Source organism: Oncorhynchus clarkii, chromosome 3 (assembly GCF_045791955.1).
Source record: "Oncorhynchus clarkii lewisi isolate Uvic-CL-2024 chromosome 3, UVic_Ocla_1.0, whole genome shotgun sequence".
Taxonomy (NCBI): domain Eukaryota; kingdom Metazoa; phylum Chordata; class Actinopteri; order Salmoniformes; family Salmonidae; genus Oncorhynchus; species Oncorhynchus clarkii.
In genome coordinates this window covers 4,475,272-4,493,304 of record NC_092149.1, presented here as the reverse complement: position 1 = coordinate 4,493,304, position 18,033 = coordinate 4,475,272, and the positions used below count along the sequence as shown (strand labels likewise).

The 18,033-nt window shown below is 45.1% G+C and overlaps 1 protein-coding gene across 5 annotated transcripts in view; it reads right to left on the bottom strand.

Moving 5' to 3' along the window:
• The window catches only part of LOC139386815 (protein Jumonji-like), a 101,656-nt gene that overhangs the window by 31,530 nt on the left and 52,093 nt on the right, over positions 1 to 18,033 (bottom strand). For all 5 annotated transcript variants that reach the window (XM_071132633.1, XM_071132651.1, XM_071132670.1 and 2 more), the window contains exons 5-6: positions 7,612 to 7,803; positions 1,088 to 1,293 (exon numbers count right to left, since the gene is read on the bottom strand). In XM_071132633.1, coding sequence (XP_070988734.1) covers positions 1,088 to 1,293; positions 7,612 to 7,803 — 398 coding nt within the window. The remainder of the gene's footprint in view (positions 1 to 1,087; positions 1,294 to 7,611; positions 7,804 to 18,033) is intronic.

The window sequence follows — 18,033 nt, the reverse complement described above, 5'->3', positions numbered from 1 at the left end:
ATCATTTATACCTAGGTCCAGTATGTCTTCTCCTTCTATATCTATAGCTGCTGTACATTTCATCATTGACCATCGGCCCACGTTTTAACCTGATCATATACAGTAGTGGAACATTACAGACTTCAGATCTCCTCTCTTACTGAGGTGTAGTTGATTAGTTCCACACCAAGGTGGACAGGACACCAGACAATCTGTCACCTGTTGGTTTGCCAAGGACAGGGAGAGGTTTCTGGCATCCCTCCTATACAACAGCAGATGCACAAAGGAGATCAGGCCTGTGTCCCAAATGGCATCCTAATCCCTATATAGTTGCCTACTTTTGTCCAGAGCCCATAGGGCACCAATCAAAAGTAGTGCACTACATAGGGAATAGGGTGCCATTTGGATCAGAGACTGAATGAAGACCCAAATTGGAATGTGTTTGAAATAGCACTCATGCTAAATATTCTTAATGACGTATGTCTGCCATGGTTATGTACATGAAGCCAGTAACTGTCAGTATTATTCCTCTGCATAAAGGTGTCTGTGTGTGTGTGTCGGGGAGGGGCTGAGCGTTGCTGGGAAGAATGAGGAAACCATCCCACTCCGCCCACCAGAGGGCATCACTGCTCCCAGTTGCCATACAGAACAGTGTCACTATGTCAGCACTGTAATGGTGGAGTTTCCATCATATTGCTTCCTTAAACCTTACAGATCAGATTTGTAAACGTTGAGGGGTTAGTTACGGCCGAGGGGAAGGGGAAGTCTGGCTTGAGAGATAGAGAGAATTTGGGGGAGAGAGAGAGGTCAGCATGTCTGTAGCCAACAGGAAGCTGTACCAGGAGGACAGGAAATGTAAACCCTCCAGCAGCGACAGAATACTGGGGCCAACACTAACAGACTGGCATGCTGACATCAGACCATTAAGATACACACTTAATCTGTCCCGAAAGGCACCCTATTCACTATATAGTACACCACTTTTAGCCAGAGCCCTATAGGCCTTGGTCAAGGGTAGTACACTACATAGAGAATATTCAATAGAGTGCCGTTTGGGATTCAGCCCAGGTACTCTCCATCCCAGCCCATCTGTGTCTCCCTGGTGTACCTGCTTTGGGTGCTCCTTGTTGGGCCTGCTGTGGCGAAGACTGTGGGTGGTGCTGGAGGTCCTGGCTGGGCGTCCTGTAGAGGTCCTGTGGTTCTCCCTCCGGGCCTCTCCCCGCTCAGCCCTCTCTCTGGCCTGGATAGCCTCTCTCCCTCTGGGCCTCAGGAAGAGCTCCTTCCCCCGTAAGGACCTGCTGTGGCCATTCAACACTGGAACACAGAATGAGAACGATGAAATGTATGGACTGTTTACACTGTTTTCAACATCAGTTTTACAACTTTTCTGTTTACTCTATCCTTACATTAACCTTGAACCTGGTGTGGCCAAAGCCACATCCACACTGAATGTGTGTGCAGCTATTATTAACAAACCATAAATACCATACTAAATGGACAAACAAATGTAGGCTAGCTATTCAAACTATGCAGACGCTTCTCAGATAAACCATATTTCACACTTGAATAATATACGGAGGACAATGCCTAAGCTGATAACTATGATAGCAGTGTCAGTCTATCTGTCATGTGTTAAGAGCTATCCCCACTGGGCACAGACGTCAATTCAACGTCTAATCCACGTTGGTTCAATGTAACTTCATTGAATTGACGTGGAAACAACATTGATTCAACCAGTGTGTTCTCAGTGGGATGCAACTGTCAGTCCGTTATGATATGTCTCTATTTGTTTTATGTCTGTTACAGTTACAGGTACATTATTATTACAAAGTAACTTGAAGAGACTGTACATTGAAGAGACTGTACATTGAAGACTGTATGTTGAAGACTGTACGTTGAAGACTGTACATTGAAGAGACTGTACATTGAAGACTGTATGTTGAAGACTGTACGTTGAAGACTGTACATTGAAGAGACTGTACATTGAAGACTGTACATTGAAGAGACTGTACGGTGAAGACTGTACATTGAAGAGACTGTACATTGAAGAGACTGTACATTGAAGAGACTGTACATTGAAGAGACTGTACATTGAAGACTGTACATTGAAGAGACTGTATATTGAAGAGACTGTACATTGAAGAGACTGTACGTTGAAGACTGTACATTGAAGAGACTGTACGTTGAAGACTGTACATTGAAGAGACTGTACATTGAAGAGACTGTACATTGAAGAGACTGTACATTGAAGACTGTACATTGAAGAGACTGTACGTTGAAGACTGTACATTGAAGACTGTACATTGAAGAGACTGTACATTGAAGATACTGTACGTTGAAGAGACTGTACATTGAAGACTGTACATTGAAGAGACTGTATATTGAAGAGACTGTACATTGAAGAGACTGTACATTGAAGAGACTGTACGGTGAAGACTGTACATTGAAAAGACTGTACATTGAAGAGACTGTACATTGAAGAGACTGTACATTGAAGAGACTGTACATTGAAGAGACTGTACATTGAAGACTGTACATTGAAGAGACTGTACGTTGAAGAGACTGTACATTGAAGACTGTACATTGAAGACTGTACATTGAAGAGACTGTATATTGAAGAGACTGTACATTGAAGAGACTGTACATTGAAGACTGTACATTGAAGAGACTGTATATTGAAGAGACTGTATATTGAAGAGACTGTACATTGAAGAGACTGTATATTGAAGAGACTGTACATTGAAGAGACTGTACATTGAAGAGACTGTACATTGAAGAGACTGTATATTGAAGAGACTGTACATTGAAGAGACTGTACATTGAAGACTGTACATTGAAGAGACTGTACATTGAAGAGACTGTACGTTGAAAAGACTGTACATTGAAGAGACTGTACATAATCAAATCAGTTGAAAAGCTTCCAGTGACTCCCTGTGGTGCTCCCAGAAGTGTCGTTCTAACAAACACCTATTTGAACGGCGACCAATCCCATTTCTTTACAGCGCTCTCATTTCAACGCCACTCAATATCTCTTTGACAACAGGAACCAAATACACCAAGAACCACCCAAGGTTATATTAACATCTCATATCCATCCCTTCAAATATCCTGCAGCTTTCAAACTCCAAGTACTGTGACGATAGGCCTACTGAAAGAACGTGTCCAATGTTGGAAAGTAAGATGATAGTGAAACAGAGAAATAGTGTTTGTTGGGTCAGTTAATCAGTGAAAGCAGTGCTCTATATCTGCCTGAGGGAGCTGTATTTTACACGAAGCAGTTGGCCTCCCGCCAGTGCAGCATATTAAAGTGTCCTACTTGGCACAAGCTCTAGCTGGGAGAAGTCTCTGGTTCCCTCAACGTGTGTCGGACCAACACTCTGGCGCCGGGTAACGTTTGGCTTTCCCACAGAGCACTTTTCAGCACACACACACACACACACACACACACACACACACACACACACACACACACACACACACACACACACACACACACACACACACACACACACACACACACACACACACACACACACACACACACACCCCCTCTGTATACAGTACACACACACACACACAAACAAATGCTCTCACACACACTCATACACACAAACAAATGCTCACACACACATCCCTCCCCTAACTCTGGCCAGGCTGGTTTAAGTGTATGTCCAACATGTAGACAAGCACTCCTCCTCCTCCTCCATCCATCATAGTTGACAGAATAAACATGAGCTCAACTTTTGACCTCCACAGTAAGTTTCTCTCTCTCTCTGTAAGGTGGTGTCAGTGCTGAGCTGTGTGTGGACTGTTGACCTCCACAGTAAGTTTCTCTCTCTCTCTGTAAGGTGGTGTCAGTGCTGAGCTGTGTGTGGACTGTTGACCTCCACAGTAAGTTTCTCTCTCTCTCTGTAAGGTGGTGTCAGTGCTGAGCTGTGTGTGGACTGTTGACCTCCACAGTAAGTTTCTCTCTCTCTCTGTAAGGTGGTGTCAGTGCTGAGCTGTGTGTGGACTGTTGACCTCCACAGTAAGTTTCTCTCTCTCTCTGTAAGGTGGTGTCAGTGCTGAGCTGTGTGTGGACTGTTGACCTCCACAGTAAGTTTCTCTCTCTCTCTGTAAGGTGGTGTCAGTGCTGAGCTGTGTGTGGACTGTTGACCTCCACAGTAAGTTTCTCTCTCTCTCTGTAAGGTGGTGTCAGTGCTGAGCTGTGTGTGGACTGTTGACCTCCACAGTAAGTCTCTCTCTCTCTCTGTAAGGTGGTGTCAGTGCTGAGCTGTGTGTGGACTGTTGACCTCCACAGTAAGTTTCTCTCCCTCTCTGTAAGGTGGTGTCAGTGCTGAGCTGTGTGTGGACTGTTGACCTCCACAGTAAGTTTCTCTCTCTCTCTGTAAGGTGGTGTCAGTGCTGAGCTGTGTGTGGACTGTTGACCTCCACAGTAAGTCTCTCTCTCTCTCTGTAAGGTGGTGTCAGTGCTGAGCTGTGTGTGGACTGTTGACCTCCACAGTAAGTTTCTCTCTCTCTCTGTAAGGTGGTGTCAGTGCTGAGCTGTGTGTGGACTGTTGACCTCCACAGTAAGTTTCTCTCTCTCTCTGTAAGGTGGTGTCAGTGCTGAGCTGTGTGTGGACTGTTGACCTCCACAGTAAGTTTCTCTCTCTCTCTGATTCCTGCTGAGTTGACTGCAGTCTCTGGTTTCACCCCCCCCCCCCCCCCATACATACTGGACTGTCTGCACAAGACCTAGCATGTTCACATCCGTCCTAAGACACGCTTCCTCAAACAGCAAAACTATTACCTTTATAGTGACCAGGGCCCATAGGTCAAAAACTAAGGGCTCTGGTTAAAAGTAGTGCACTATTTTACCTTTATTTAACTAGGCAAGTCAGTTGAGAACTAATTCTTACTTTCAATGACAGCCTAGGAACAGTGGGTTAACTGCCTGTTCAGGGGCAGAACGACAGATTTTTACCTTGTCAGCTCAGGGATTCGATCTTGCAACCTTTCGGTTACTAGGCCAATGCACTAACCACTAGGCTACCTACCAGCTACCTGCCGCACTATGAAGGGAATAGGGTGATGGGACCTGGTTTAAATGTAGTGCACTATGAAGGGAATAGGGTGATGGGACCTGGTTTAAATGTAGTGCACTATGAAGGGAATAGGGTGATGGGACCTGGTTTAAATGTGGTGCACTATGAAGGGAATAGGGTGCCATTTGTGACTCGGCCTCTGTAGGCCCATAGAACAACCGAGGGCAGAGGAGAGGAGGAGGTCTATATATGTCCAACCATAGGTTCTATATGGAACTCTATATGTCCAACCATAGGTTCTATATGGAACTCTTTATGTCCAACCATGGGTTCTATATGGAACTCTATATGTCCAACCATAGGTTCTATATGGAACTCTTTATGTCCAACCATAGGTTCTATATGGAACTCTGTATGTCCAACCATAGGTTCTATATGGAACTCTATATGTCCAACCATGGGTTCTATATAGAACTCTATATGTCCAACCATAGGTTCTATATGGAACTCTGTATGTCCAACCATAGGTTCTATATGGAACTCTATATGTCCAACCATGGGTTCTATATGGAACTCTATATGTCCAACCATGGGTTCTATATGGAACTCTGTATGTCCAACCATAGGTTCTATATGGAACTCTATATGTCCAACCATGGGTTCTATATGGAACTCTATATGTCCAACCATAGGTTCTATATGGAACTCTATATGTCCAACCATAGGTTCTATATGGAACTATATATGTCCAACCATGGGTTCTATATGGAACTCTGTATGTCCAACCATGGGTTCTATATGGAACTCTATATGTCCAACCATGGGTTCTATATGGAACTCTATATGTTCAACCATAGGTTCTATATGGAACTCTTTATGTATACTGTACAAACATGGCTGCTACTATTTTAAGACCCATGGCCCTGGGTGAGAGCTGCTGCTCCTATAAGACCAATGACCCTGGGTGAGAGCTGCTACTCCTTTAAGACCCATGGCCCTGGGTGAGAGCTGCTGCTCCTATAAGACCCATGGCCCTGGGTGAGAGCTGCTGTTGCTTTAAGACCCATGGCCCTGGGTGAGAGCTGCTACTCCTATAAGACCCATGGCCCTGGGTGAGAGCTGCTACTCCTATAAGACCCATGGCCCTGGGTGAGAGCTGCTGTTCCTTTAAGACCCATGGCCCTGGGTGAGAGCTGCTACTCCTATAAGACCCATGGCCCTGGGTGAGAGCTGCTGCTCCTATAAGACCCATGGCCCTGGGTGAGAGCTGTTGTTCCTTTAAGACCCATGGCCCTGGGTGAGAGTTGCTGCTCCTATAAGACCCATGGCCCTGGGTGAGAGCTGCTGCTCCTATAAGACCCATGGCCCTGGTTTATACTTTGCTTCAGTAGAAGTGAAAAACACCTGGTGCTAGGTGTGTGTGTGTGTGTGTGTGTGTGTGTGTGTGTGTGTGTGTGTGTGTGTGTGTGTGTGTGTGTGTGTGTGTGTGTGTGTGTGTGTGTAAAGGGAGGATGATGGAGCTCTGTTTGTGGACGCGGATCATTGAGTACATGGTTTGCTTCCTAAATGGCACCCTATTCCCTATGTAGTGCACTACTTTGGGACTGGGCCCTGGTTAAAAGTAGTGCACTATAGATTTGGGATGCTCTCCATCAACTCTTGGTGTGAGAGGAGACAGAGATGTAATTCACTAGGCTTCTTCTGATTGGTGAGGGAGAATTATACAGTATGGGCCTCTAGGCTCTGTTACTAGGTAGAGTAGAACGACGTCTGGGAAAGAGTGAGTGATGTGACTGGCTGACTGAGTTATTGTGAGCAAACCGAGCAAACGACTGACTGAGTGAGTGAGTGAGTGAGTGAGTGAGTGAATGACTGAGTGAGTGACTGAGTGAACAAGAAGGAGAACAAAACAACATGGAGATCAGTAGTGAGTACCAAAACAACATGGTATATCAGTAGTGTGTACCAAAACAACATGGTATATCAGTAGTGTGTACCAAAACAACATGGTAGATCAGTAGTGAGTACCAAAACAACATGGTAGATCAGTAGTGTGTATCAAAACAACATGGTAGATCAGTAGTGTGTACCAAAACAACATGGAGATCAGTAGTGAGTACCAAAACAACATGGTATATCAGTAGTGAGTACCAAAACAACATGGTATATCAGTAGTGTGTACCAAAACAACATGGTATATCAGTAGTGTGTATCAAAACAACATGGTATATCAGTAGTGTGTATCAAAACAACATGGAGATCAGTAGTGAGTACCAAAACAACATGGTAGATCAGTAGTGTGTACCAAAACAACATGGAGATCAGTAGTGAGTACCAAAACAACATGGAGATCAGTAGTGTGTACCAAAACAACATGGAGATCAGTAGTGTGTACCAAAACAACATGGAGATCAGTAGTGAGTACCAAAACAACATGGAGATCAGTAGTGAGTACCAAAACAACATGGTATATCAGTAGTGAGTACCAAAACAACATGGTAGATCAGTAGTGTGTACCAAAACAACATGGAGATCAGTAGTGAGTACCAAAACAACATGGTAGATCAGTAGTGAGTACCAAAACAACATGGTAGATCAGTAGTACCATGTCCATTGGAGACCTTCTTCCCCGGCGTTGTTTTGTTTTTCCGCTGTGAGGACGGACAGGAAGTTGAGTTGTGGCTGTGAGCTGACATCCTGTCGTCACACTCCTCCTCTTCATCATCTTCATCCTCCAGATCCACATCATCCTGGGCACTCCCAAAGTACGCCATGTTGCCTGGCAACGCAGCCGAGCCTGAGAGGGAGGATGGGAGGGAGGAGAGTAGAGAGGGGGAGCACAGACAGAGGGATGGGCATGGAGGAAGAGAGGGACAGAGAGAGGGATGGGCATGGAGGAAGAGAGGGACAGAGAGAGGGATGGGCATGGAGGAAGAGAGGGACAGAGAGAGGGATGGGCATGGAGGAAGAGAGGGACAGACAGAGGGATGGGCATGGAGGAAGAGAGGGACAGAGAGAGGGATGGGCATGGAGGAAGAGAGGGACAGAGAGAGGGGTGGGCATGGAGGAAGAGAGGGACAGACAGAGGGATGGGCATGGAGGAAGAGAGGGACAGAGAGAGGGATAGGTATGGAGGAAGAGAGGGACAGAGAGAGGGATGGGCATGGAGGAAGAGAGGGACAGAGAGAGGGAAACAGATGCCTTTAGAAAGGAGTCTGCAGCACACAACTGAGCCGATATTACCACTAGCAACAAGAACATAGCACATAGCAACAAGAACATAGCACATAGCAACTAGCCGTAGCAACAAGAACATTCATTTATTGCAACTCAAACACATTTTGACGTAGAGATACTCAACACAATGATGTAGAGCTCTTATTGCAGTATGACTTGGTTTGAGGCCCTTGTTGGCATGGAAAATGCCAGATGTGCTTCAATCTTCCTCTGACCAGGAAATCAGCTGTCATTTTCTGTTTATTTTCCAATTCTACACGCTGAATCAGCATCGTTGGTCGACACCCAGCAGGTGATCACATGGCCACACCGACACGGTGTGTTTAGTTCTTTACTCATCTCCATCTATACTACCCACCTCCCTCCTCATCTCCATCTATACTACCCACCTCCCTCCTCATCTCCATCTATACTACCCACCTCCCTCCTCATCTCCATCTATACTACCCACCTCCCTCCTCATCTCCATCTATACTACCCACCTCCCTCCTCATCTCCATCTATACTACCCACCTCCCTCCTCATCTCCATCTATACTACCCACCTCCCTCCTCATCTCCATCCATACTACCCACCTCCCTCATCTCCATCTATACTACCCACCTCCCTCCTCATCTCCATCTATACTACCCACCTCCCTCCTCATCTCCATCTATACTACCCACCTCCCTCCTCATCTCCATCTATACTACCCACCTCCCTCCTCATCTCCATCTATACTACCCACCTCCCTCCTCATCTCCATCTATACTACCCACCTCCCTCCTCATCTCCATCTATACTACACACCTCCCTCCTCATCTCCATCTATACTACCCACCTCCCTCCTCATCTCGATCTATACTACCCACCTCCCTCCTCATCTCCATCTATACTACCCACCTCCCTCCTCATCTCCATCTATACTACACACCTCCCTCCTCATCTCCATCTATACTACCCACCTCCCTCCTCATCTCCATCTATACCACCCACCTCCCTCCTCATCTCCATCTATACTACCCACCTCCCTCCTCATCTCCATCTATACTACCCACCTCCCTCCTCATCTCCATCCATACTACCCACCTCCCTCCTCATCTCCATCTATACTACCCACCTCCCTCCTCATCTCCATCTATACTACCCACCTCCCTCCTCATCTCCATCTATACTACCCACCTCCCTCCTCATCTCCATCTATACTACCCACCTCCCTCCTCATCTCCATCTATACTACCCACCTCCCTCCTCATCTCCATCCATACTACCCACCTCCCTCCTCATCTCCATCTATACTACCCACCTCCCTCCTCATCTCCATCTATACTACCCACCTCCCTCCTCATCTCCATCTATACTACCCACCTCCCTCCTCATCTCCATCTATACTACCCACCTCCCTCCTCATCTCCATCTATACTACCCACCTCCCTCCCCATCTCCATCCATACTACCCACCTCCCTCCTCATCTCCATCTATACTACCCACCTCCCTCCTCATCTCCATCTATACTACCCACCTCCCTCCTCATCTCCATCTATACTACCCACCTCCCTCCTCATCTCCATCTATACTACCCACCTCCCTCCCCATCTCCATCCATACTACCCACCTCCCTCCTCATCTCCATCTATACTACCCACCTCCCTCCTCATCTCCATCTATACTACCCACCTCCCTCCTCATCTCCATCTATACTACCCACCTCCCTCCTCATCTCCATCTATACTACCCACCTCCCTCCTCATCTCCATCTATACTACCCACCTCCCTCCTCATCTCCATCCATACTACCCACCTCCCTCCTCATCTCCATCTATACTACCCACCCCCCTCCTCATCTCCATCTATACTACCCACCTCCCTCCTCATCTCCATCCATACTACCCACCTCCCTCCTCATCTCCATCTATACTACCCACCTCCCTCCTCATCTCCATCTATACTACCCACCTCCCTCCTCATCTCCATCTATACTACCCATCTCCCTCCTCATCTCCATCTATACTACCCACCTCCCTCCTCATCTCCATCTATACTACCCACCTCCCTCCTCATCTCCATCTATACTACCCACCTCCCTCCTCATCTGCATCTATACTACCCACCTCCCTCCTCATCTCCATCCATACTACCCACCTCCCTCCTCATCTCCATCTATACTACCCACCTCCCTCCTCATCTCCATCCATACTACCCACCTCCCTCCTCATCTCCATCTATACTACCCACCTCCCTCCTCATCTCCATCCATACTACCCACCTCCCTCCTCATCTCCATCTCCATCCATACTACCCACCTCCCTCCTCATCTGCATCTATACTACCCACCTCCCTCCTCATCTCCATCCATACTACCCACCTCCCTCCTCATCTCCATCCATACTACCCACCTCCCTCCTCATCTCCATCTCCATCCATACTACCCACCTCCCTCCTCATCTCCATCCATACTACCCACCTCCCTCCTCATCTCCATCTATACTACCCACCTCCCTCCTCATCTCCATCTCCATCCATACTACCCACCTCCCTCCTCATCTCCATCCATACTACCCACCTCCCTCCTCATCTCCATCCATACTACCCACCTCCCTCCTCATCTCCATCTCCATCCATACTACCCACCTCCCTCCTCATCTCCATCCATACTACCCACCTCCCTCCCCATCTCCATCTATACTACCCACCTCCCTCCTCATCTCCATCTCCATCTATACTACCCACCTCCCTCCTCATCTCCATCTCCATCCATACTACCCACCTCCCTCCTCATAGTTGTAATCACGAGGAATAAAGACCACACCCGATATCCTTGTATTAAAAATGTTTCCACCGTCTCTATGCACACTCACAGGACTCTGCACACTCTCACACACTGAAACTCCAACTCACACACAACATGCACACACTGTCACATTGGCACAAATTATTCGGGAGACAGGCGCAGGAATGCGTAATAGTAAAATTAAACCCAAATTACGGCGTGCTGAGTAAAGGAACAGGGACGAAGACCAAACAAACACTTAAAAAATAACACAGGGTAGAATCCCAAAACAAAAGAGCGAGGAGTTCCTCAGATAAATAATGATTAACACGCAGGACGAGACCCGTAATCATCTGCGCACAATGGTACGAAAGCCAAAACACACAGCACAGGTAGTCAAACATCCCAACAGCCCAATGGAAACCAAAGGGAACACTTATACAAGTACTAATCAGTGGGAACAGGGGCCAGGTAACCGTAATGAACGTTCCGGAGGGATCCGTGACACACACATTTATACTGACTCTACACACACACATTTATACTGACTCTACACACACACACATTTATACTGACTCTACACACACACACATTTATACTGACTCTACACACACACACATTTATACTGAATCTACACACACACACATTTATACTGACTCTACACACACACACACACACATTTATACTGACTCTACACACACACACACATTTATACTGACTCTACACACACACACACATTTATACTGACTCTACACACACACACATTTATACTGACTCTACACACACACACACATTTATACTGAATCTACACACACACACATTTATACTGACTCTACACACACACACACACACATTTATACTGACTCTACACACACACACACATTTATACTGACTCTACACACACACACATTTATACTGACTCTACACACACACATTTATACTGACTCTACACACACACATTTATACTGACTCTACACACACACACATTTATACTGACTCTACACACACACACTTTTATACGGACTCTACACACACACACATTTATACTGACTCTACACACATTTATACTGACTCTACACACACACACTTTTATACGGACTCTACACACACACACATTTATACTGACTCTACACACATTTATACTGACTCTACACACACACACATTTATACTGACTCTACACACATTTATACTGACTCTACACACATTTATACTGACTCTACACACACACACATTTATACTGACTCTACACACATTTATACTGACTCTACACACATTTATACTGACTCTACACACATTTATACTGACTCTACACACATTTATACTGACTCTACACACATTTATACTGACTCTACACACATTTATACTGACTCTACACACATTTATACTGACTCTACACACATTTATACTGACTCTACACACATTTATACTGACTCTACACACATTTATACTGACTCTACACACATTTATACTGACTCTACACACATTTATACTGACTCTACACACATTTATACCGACTCTACACACATTTATACTGACTCTACACACACACACATTTATACTGACTCTACACACACACACACATTTATACTGACTCTACACACACACACATTTATACTGACTCTACACACATTTATACTGACTCTACACACACACACATTTATACTGACTCTACACACATTTATACTGACTCTACACACATTTATACTGACTCTACACACACATTTATACTGACTCTACACACATTTATACTGACTCTACACACACACACACATTTATACTGACTCTACACACACACACACACATTTATACTGACTCTACACACACACACACATTTATACTGACTCTACACACACACACATTTATACTGACTCTACACACATTTATACTGACTCTACACACACACACATTTATACCGACTCTACACACATTTATACTGACTCTACACACACACACAGTCACATACAATCATAATTTACACTGCTGCTACTCTGTTTGTCATATATCCTGATGCCTAGTCACCTTACTCCTCTACATATCTACCTCCATCACTCCAGTGTCCCTGTACATTGTTAATATGGTACTGAACTGACCCTGTATATAGTATGTTTACCCCTCTACATATCTACCTCTATAACTCCAGTATCCCTGTACATTGTTAATATGGTACTGAACTGACCCTGTATATAGTATGTTTACCCCTCTACATATCTACCTCTATCACTCCAGTATCCCTGTACATTGTTAATATGGTACTGAACTGACCCTGTATATAGTATGTTTACCCCTCTACATATCTACCTCTATCACTCCAGTGTCCCTGTACATTGTTAATATGGTACTGAACTGACCCTGTATATAGTATGTTTACCCCTCTACATATCTACCTCTATCACTCCAGTATCCCTGTACATTGTTAATATGGTACTGAACTGACCCTGTATATAGTATGTTTACCCCTCTACATATCTACCTCCATCACTCCAGTATCCCTGTACATTGTTAATATGGTACTGAACTGATCCTGTATATAGTATGTTTACCCCTCTACATATCTACCTCTATCACTCCAGTATCCCTGTACATTGTTAATATGGTAATGAACTGATCCTGTTTACAGCTTCTTACTTTCTCCTGTTCTTTTTATTTCTTATTTTTATATCTCCCGTGTTTTTGTTCTACCTTGTTATTTTTAGTACCACATTGATATTGATTACTGCATTGTTGGGTTTAGAGTTTGTTAAAAAAGGCATTTCACTGTATTTGTGCACGTGACATTAAAACACATCTGGACACACCACATGTCTATAGGACACCCTGTATTAACAGCCCCTGGGCCATGACACTAACCAACCAACCCTGGAGGCATCAGCTGAAGCTAATGACAGGAAGCATCCCAAATGGCACCCTATTCTCTACATAGTGCCCTACTTTTGATCAAGACCCATATGGCTCTGGTCAAAAAGTATGCACTTCAGTCTGTACGTGCCCTAGTCACAAGTAGTGCACTATGTAGGGAATAGGGTGCCATTTGGGACGAAGACAGCTCCCTCCGTCCCCCCGACCTCCCTCTAGTCCACCATGACGATGATCCTCACTGAGAGGAGACCCCAGGCTACTGCCCTCCTCACAATGGAGAGCCTGTTCAGCCTACTCAGCCCTCATCTCGGCCCAAGGGCAAATGAATGGCCATTTATCCTCTCTGAAGGTCAGCGGGTCCATGGCACTGCATGCCTGCCGCCTGGGCTGCCATGTGATCGTGCATTGGGGAGATAGTATGCAGAGTTGCATGGTGGGCTAGTAATTGATTGCAGTTAGGCTTTGCATTGGGGCTGGTGTGAATGTGTACGGGCATTGAGGAAAGATTCCATTGAGTTGCATGGGCTAGACCAAGATAATCGATCAGAAAAGCAATCATGATAATATAGTTGCATGGGCTAGACCAAGATAATCGATCAGAAAGGCAATCATGATAATATAGTTGCATGGGCTAGACCAAGATAATCAATCAGAAAGGCAATCATGATAATATAGTTGCATGGGCTAGACCAAGATAATCGATCAGAAAGGCAATCATGATAATATAGTTGCATGGGAGAGAAAAACGCTGAGCTTTAATGCCAGTGTGCATTTGTACTGCTTTCCATAATGCTACATGTTGAAGTATGACACTTGACATAAGACTAGTCTGAGCAGCAGGTGGGCAGGTATTTGCTGTTCCTGGTGGTATGTGAGCTGGTTGGTAATGTGGTGTACTGTAAGCTGGTTGGTATTGTAGTGTACTGTGAGCTGGTTGGTATTATAGTGTACTGTGAGTGTGAGCTGATTGGTATTATAGTGTACTGTGAGTGTGAGCTGATTGGTATTATAGTGTACTGTGAGTGTGAGCTGGTTGGTATTGTAGTGTACTGTGACTGTGAGCTGGTTGGTATTGTAATGTACTGTGAGCTGGTTGGTATTGTAGTGTACTGTGCGCTGGTTGGTATTGTAGTGTACTGTGAGTGTGAGCTGGTTGGTATTGTAGTGTACTGTGAGTGTGAGATGGTTGGTATTGTAGTAGACTGTGAGTGTGAGCTAGTTGGTATTGTAGTGTACTGTGAGCTGGTTGGTATTGTAGTGTACTGTGAGCTGGTTGGTATTGTAGTGTACTGTGAGCTGGTTGGTACTGTAGTGTACTGTGAGCTGGTTGGTATTGTAGTGTACTGTAAGCTGGTTGGTAATGTAGTGTACTGTGAGTGTGAGCTGGTTGGAAATGTAGTATACTGTGAGCTGGTTGGTATTGTAGTGTACTGTGAGCTGGTTGGCATTATAGTGTACTGTGAGTGTGAGCTGGTTGGTATTGTAGTGTACTGTGACTGTGAGCTGGTTTGTATTGTAGTGTACTGTGAGCTGGTTGGTATTGTAGTGTACTGTGAGCTGGTTGGTATTGTAGTGTACTGTGAGTGTGAGCTGGTTGGTGTTGTAGCATACTGTGAGTGTGAGCTGGTTGGTATTGTAGTGTACTGTGAGCTGGTTGGTATTGTAGTATACTGTGAGCTGGTTTGTATTGTAGTGTACTGTGAGCTGGTTGGTATTGTAGTGTACTGTGAGCTGGTTGGTATTGTAGTGTACTGTGAGTGTGAGCTGGTTGGTATTGTAGTGTACTGTGACTGTGAGCTGGTTTGTATTGTAGTGTACTGTGAACTGGTTGGTATTGTAGTATACTGTGAGCTGGTTGGTATTGTAGTGTACTGTGAGCTGGTTGGTATTGTAGTATACTGTGAGCTGGTTGGTACTGTAGTGTACTGTGAGCTGGTTGGTATTGTAGTGTACTGTGAGCTGGTTGGTATTGTAGTATACTGTGAGCTGGTTGGTATTGTAGTGTACTGTGAGCTGGTTGGTATTATAGTATACTGTGACTGTGAGCTGGTTTGTATTGTAGTGTACTGTGAGCTGGTTGGTATTGTAGTATACTGTGAGCTGGTTGGTATTGTAGTGTACTGTGAGCTGGTTGGTATTATAGTGTACTGTGAGTGTGAGCTGATTGGTATTATAGTGTACTGTGAGTGTGAGCTGATTGGTATTATAGTGTACTGTGAGTGTGAGCTGGTTAGTATTGTAGCATACTGTGAGTGTGAGCTGGTTGGTACTGTAGTGTACTGTGAGCTGGTTGGTAGTGTAGTGTACTGTGAGCTGGTTGGTAGTGTAGTGTACTGTGAGATGGTTGGTAGTGTAGTGTACTGTGAGATGGTTGGTATTATAGTGTACTGTGAGCTGGTTGGTAGTGTAGTGTACTGTGAGATGGTTGGTAGTGTAGTGTACTGTGAGATGGTTGGTATTGTAGTGTACTGTGAGCTGGTTGGTATTATAGTATATTGTGATCTGGTTGGTATTGTAGTGTACTGTGAGCTGGTTGGTATTGTAGTGTACTGTGAGCTGGTTGGTATTGTAGTGTACTGTGAGCTGGTTGGTATTGTAGTGTACTGTGAGTGTGAGCTGGTTGGTACTGTAGTGTACTGTGTGTGTCAGCTGGTTGGTACTGTAGTGTACTGTGAGCTGGTTGGTACTGTAGTGTACTGTGAGCTGGTTGGTATTGTAGTGTACTGTGAGCTGGTTGGTACTTTAGTGTACTGTGAGCTGGTTGGTACTGTAGTGTACTGTGAGCTGGTTGGTACTGTAGTGTACTGTGAGCTGGTTGGTACTGTAGTGTACTGGTTGGTACTGTAGTGTACTGTGAGCTGGTTGGTACTGTAGTGTACTGTGAGCTGGTTGGTATTGTAGTGTACTGTGAGCTGGTTGGTACTTTAGTGTACTGTGAGCTGGTTGGTAGTGTAGTGTACTGTGAGCTGGTTGGTACTGTAGTGTACTGTGAGCTGGTTGGTATTGTAGTGTACTGTGAGCTGGTTGGTACTGTAGTGTAACGTTGTGTGGGCCGCTGACTGTAAGTGATTTATTAGCCGGTTGACTGGGTTTTCCGTCTCCTTGCCATAGGAAAGGCTAATATATTCTACAGGCCTTTAGGCTATAGGCTTACTCTGTCTACGTCCCAAATGGGGCACGTCCTTTGTAGTGCACTACTTTTGAACAGGACCCATAAGGCTCTGGTGAAAAGTAGTGCACTACATAGGGAATAGGGTCCCCATAGGACTCTGGTCAACAGTAGTGCACTACATAGGGAATAGGGTGCCCATAGGACTCTGGTCAAGAGTAGTGCACCACATAGGGAATAGGGTCCCCATAGGACTCTGGTCAACAGTAGTGCACTACATAGGGAATAGGGTCCCCATAGGACTCTGGTCAACAGTAGTTCACTACATAGGGAATAGGGTCCCCATAGGACTCTGGTCAACAGTAGTTCACTACATAGGGAATAGGGTCCCCATAGGACTCTGGTCAACAGTAGTTCACTACATAGGGAATAGGGTGCCCATAGGACTCTGGTCAAGAGTAGTGCACCACATAGGGAATAGGGTGCCATTTGGGATGCCACTATGGAAAATATTTAGTTAAAATAGAGGCAAGGATAGAAACAGCTGCTAATAAAGCTGGTGGTTTTCTTCCCTTTTCCTCTATAATAAATGAGGATATAGTGTTACAGGAAACACATTATTACTCCAATAAATGCAAATAAAGACACATTATTTACCAACGGTAAAGTACAGCAGGACTCATTCATTCACTTCCTGGTGTGTTACATGTACCTTGTCTACAATAGTGTTGTGCTAGATGTAACTAACCTTGGTGGTGCCCTGAGGAGTGTCTTGAAGTTAAATGTAGAGTAAACTAGTGTTAGATTCAGATGGACCAAAAGGGCAGAATGGAAAATGTGACCTAGGTAAGGGGTCTTTAGTCATTTTCTGTTCATTTCCTGATGATTGTACATGTTGAATCACCGCCGTTTGTCGACACCCAGCAGGTGATGTGCAGTGCAGAGCTGTCATTCGTTATAGTATGTCTTGTCCTTAACTGCTCTGTGGAAGAGCTTTGGTTTTCTTGTCAACAGAGGCTTAACAACCCAGCAGGGGTCTATAACATAACGGGTTTGTCAATCAGTCAGTCAGCC